Genomic DNA, 4486 nt, shown 5'->3' with positions numbered 1-4486 from the left:
CTCCATCCAGGTCTAGGAATGTGAGCATCCAAACTGCCTAGGCTCCCACAAAGCCAGTACATGCAGTAGGATCAAAACCCAGAGCCAATTTCCTTGGCTTCTCAGTCAGCCCTCCTTGTCCAACACATTCAGAGAGTCTGGTTTGATCACATGCTCTATCAGTCCCAGTCCATCTTGCTTTGGTGAGCTCCCATTTGCTCAGCTCCAACGTCTCACTGGGTGGGTGCACCCATTGAGGTCCTGACTTCCTTGCTCATGTTCTCCCTCCTTCTGCTCCTCATTTGGACCTTGGGAGCTCAGTCCAGTGCTCCTATGTGGGTCTCTGTCTCTAGCTTCATCCTTCGCCAGAGGAAGGTTCTATGGTGATATGCAAGATATTGATCAGTATGGGTATAGGATAGGGCCATTTCAGGCTCCCTCTCCTCAGCTGTCCAAGGATCTAGCTGGGGACATCTCCATGCACACCTGGGGACACCTCTAGAGTCAAGTCTCTTTCCAACCCTATAATGGCTCCCTTATTTAGGATATATACTTCCCTGCTCCTATATCCATCCTTCCTCCATCCCAACTGTCCCTGTTGAAATAGGAGCAGCTGGGCTGTGTCCCGGGCACCTGGCTGCCCACATGGCTAGATCTAGCTTATGCCCCGAAATAATTACACGGAAACTGTATTATTTTAAACACCGCTTGGGCCATTAGTTCCAGCCTTTTCTCGGCTATCTCTCGCACCTGGACTAGCCCATTTCTAATAATCTGTGTAGCCCACAAGCTGGCTTACCAGGAATGATCTTAACCTGCGTCTGCCTGGAGTGGGAGAATCATGGCGACTCCTTGACTCAGTTTCTTTCTCCCAGCCTCCTGTTCTGTTTACTCCACCTACCTATGTTTTAACCTATGAGGGCCAGCCAAGCAGTTTCTTCATCAAGTAACCAATGAAATCAACAGATTGATATATGACACTCCCACATCATGTCCTTTTCCTCCAAGCTCTCCCCATCCCCCCTTCTCACTTTTTTCTCCCCATATCCCCTTACTTCCCCCACTCCCACCCCCAAATTTCCAATTTTTGCCTGGCAATCTTGTCTCCTTCCAATATCCAAGAGGATTACTAAATGTTTTTCTTTGGGTTAACCTTCTTATTTAGCTTCTCTAGGATCACTAATTATAGGCTTAATGTATTTTATTTATGGCTAGAATCCACTTATGTTTGAGTTCATACCATATTCACCTTTTTGGGTCTAGGTTACCTCACTCAGGATAGTGTTTTCTATTTCCATCCATTTGCATGCAAAATTCAAGATGTTATTGTTTTTTACCTCTGAGTAATACTCTAATGAGTACATATTCCACATTTTCTTATCCATTTAGAAAATATTGAGAGCAAACTCACCATATGCAAACTATAGTAAACCTACTATTAGCATACCAGTCTGTGTTAATCATCAGAAATGCTTGCTGATGGCCTACAGTTGTCATTAACAAACATCAAAATAATTTCAAAATACAAGTGGAGCCTACTTGAAGTTATAGGACATGCACATATGTCCACTCTCGGGGATATGTATGGAAATATCATGTTATTGGTATGTATATACATGTGCACATGTGCATGTCTGTGTAAGTAGAGCTTTCCCCATCATTTCTCTGCCACATTGGGACTTGGGCTTGCATTCCATTTTACGCATTCATCCCTATCATACTCTGCAGCATTGAATGCTTCTTTGTCCTGGCTGTTGGGAGCTTCTTCCCTGGTTCAGGTAATTCAAATGCATGGTGCCACAGGGTCAGAGAAAATGTGAAGGGTTTAGGAGGGAGAAAACCTGTGTTTGAACCCTCTCCACAACATTCCCAAAGACTTGCCTTTGGGTTGTAAAACATCTCTTTCCTGTTCTGTCAAATGGGTGCCATTAACCCCGGTTTGTGTGATAGCGTTGCTGTCAGGAGGGAAGGAGCTACCCAAGTGTTTGCACTTCATAGACTGTGGAGCCTTTTGTAAAGCGTGATGCCAGTATTCTTCAAGCTGAACAGGAAATGATGACAGTATCATAATAGCCATCCTCCTTCTGTCTTTCTCCTTCCAGTCGTCAAGCAGTGATAATGAAAGAAACCACAGCAGCATCAATATCCCAGTACGAGGAAGTGTACCAGAAAGCAGCTTAAACCAGAACATTGCTGAACTATACTCCAATATCCCCGAGTTCTCACACGAGGACTATGCACTGTGCCAAGGCCAAGGTCCTTACTCCCACATTAACCAGATCTTGAAGGAGGCCCATTTCTACAGCCTACAGCAGAGAGGACAGTCACCGACGTGATGACCTGGGTGCTCCTCCTCCCTTGTTTATAAAAAGCAATGACATTCCCACAAAGCAGTCTTGGCTTTTGTCTGTATTTTCAGTAAGAGTCAATGGGCATTTGTACTCTTGCTGTTTTGCTCCACCGCTACGATTTCAGAGGGTCATTCGTGACAGTTTGATATGTTTTCTGTCAAGTCTGGTGTCCAATTCATGTTTAAATAGCAGCATGAGGATTTCTCCTGATACTGAATGGCTTGTTTATCCCATTCAAGTTGGGTTCCAAGTCACTCATTTAGGGTCTCCATGTTATATTTTTTTAACACAATTGTGATGACTCGTACAAAGTATCATTGCAAGTGCAGGGATCTAGTGAGGGAACTGGGGAGCTCTCGGCAGCCACAGCGACCTAGCCACTGCTATAAAGTTAAGCGCCCAAACCCTTGACCTTGTCCCACAATGACTGCTTTATGGATCAGTATGAGTGGCTACCACTTTAGACTGATCTTGTAACACCCTGCTCCCCACTTCAAATTCCTCAACCACATTGTTCTTGTACCGGAATATTATCCAGACACAACCCCTGCGCTCCACATTACCCCAGAGGATTTCTAGTCCTCCTGTGAGTGGCAATGCAAAGGTTGTTACCTTCTTGGGAATCTTGACCTGGGTAGGTTAGGCTCCTGTGTGATGTGATCCTGAGACAGATCATCATTTGACTATGCATCAACATCAACACCATACAAATAGTTATTTTTGACTATAATACCTGCTCTCTTTCAAGTAATTTACCTACCATAAATAAATGATCCATAGTTGTTCACATACCCCTCCAAATATGTTGCTATCCTGGAAAAATAAAGATCCATATGTTTTCACAGATCAGATTGTAAAGTACATGTAAGGTCCCTGTGAGTATCACTTACTGAAGAAAAAAAAATGTGTGCATCCTAATAGATATCACACCCCCGCTGCACACCCTGTCTCTTTATCTGATTAATACATAATTGAAGGACACCCTGGCCATTCAGGAAAGGTATAGTTTCATGTAGATGAGGAGGGAAAGAGACAAGAAACTCAACTATGCATGCTGGGGTCGACATGGGCAGGCTCGGGAGTCAGTATGGACTATACTGCAGGAGTGTCTGGGTGCAATTGTCATAGTGCTAGACATTGCTGATCAATATTGTTATCAGCAGATTTGGTGATCACTGGTGAATTTGTGTGGGGACTGACTTCATGAATTTTGTAGTAATGCCACAATAAATATGTATGGCTTGGGTATGTTCATGTTATAGACTGAAAGCTGGGGAGGCCACTTTGCCCTCAAGTTTGCTGTTACTAGTCAAGATCCAGCAGTCGCAAGTTTCTATGTGTTTATTAGTTATCAGCTTATGGTTGGGAGTCTGTACATCCTGTTTTTCTTAGTTGCTAAAAGCCTCTGATGATCCAAGCGAACATCTAGGAGGGCAGAATGTACCCCTCCTTGCTGAAGAGACAAGAGGACCAGCCTTTCAGCTGCCTTTATGCCACACAGGTGGGTGGGGTGGATGTGGCCTTATTCAAATGAGGATGTGGCTCATTGCTCCAGGCTGCTGCCTAGCAACCACTCTGCAGCAGCCAGTGTGTAGCTTTGGAATGATAGAGGAAGCTATTGAAGGCCTGAAAACACATCCCTACCAGCCATTATGGGGTGCCCTGGCAGTTTTGAGGGCAAAGGCATCCTGGCAGGGTAAAACTTGTTCCTGGCCATTTAACCATGAGAGGCAGAGCCTGCTGTGTACTGGGAAACAAGGAGAGAATCTTTGAGATGTGTTACTTGCTTTACTGTTTGTCCTTCCTTCTCACATGCCCTGTGACCTGCAGTCCCTGGACAGTGCACCTGTATCTCTGTCTGATCAGAGGGATGTGTCAGGGTGTACAAGTTATTTTCACTTGCCTGACATTGAACTGATTTGCTCTACTCAAGTCTGTGGCGTCCTGTTCTGCTTGAACCAGACAGCTTGAAATGCCCTGTTCCAAATGTGTAAACATGTTCTCTTCTATGATCACCTGCCTCCTGTTGTTAATGTGGACTGGGATGTCATCATGTGGTTTTGTCTGAGACTTTGAGAGGTGAAGAAAATGTGTAGTGGTCTCCATCCTAATCCAGGGGGCAACTTGTTTGTTCTGCACATTTTGAGTTTTGTAAC

At 44.6% G+C, this 4486-nt stretch overlaps 1 protein-coding gene across 1 annotated transcript; it reads left to right on the top strand.

Moving 5' to 3' along the window:
* Positions 1–386: 386 nt before the first annotated feature.
* LOC121445025 (protein FAM104A-like) lies at positions 387–2369 on the top strand. The gene is made up of 2 exons (XM_041647001.1): positions 387–390; positions 2029–2369. Exons 1-2 carry the CDS (start codon positions 387–389, stop codon positions 2313–2315), a joined length of 291 nt encoding a protein of 96 aa, XP_041502935.1. The 3' UTR covers positions 2316–2369.
* The last annotated feature ends 2117 nt before the right edge of the window (positions 2370–4486 follow it).

The sequence above is a fragment of the Microtus oregoni genome, unplaced genomic scaffold (assembly GCF_018167655.1).
Source record: "Microtus oregoni isolate MIOR12 unplaced genomic scaffold, Mior012 000153F_002, whole genome shotgun sequence".
Taxonomy (NCBI): domain Eukaryota; kingdom Metazoa; phylum Chordata; class Mammalia; order Rodentia; family Cricetidae; genus Microtus; species Microtus oregoni.
The sequence above is the reverse complement of the archived record's forward strand: the minus strand, read 5'-3'. Positions and strand labels throughout refer to the sequence as shown.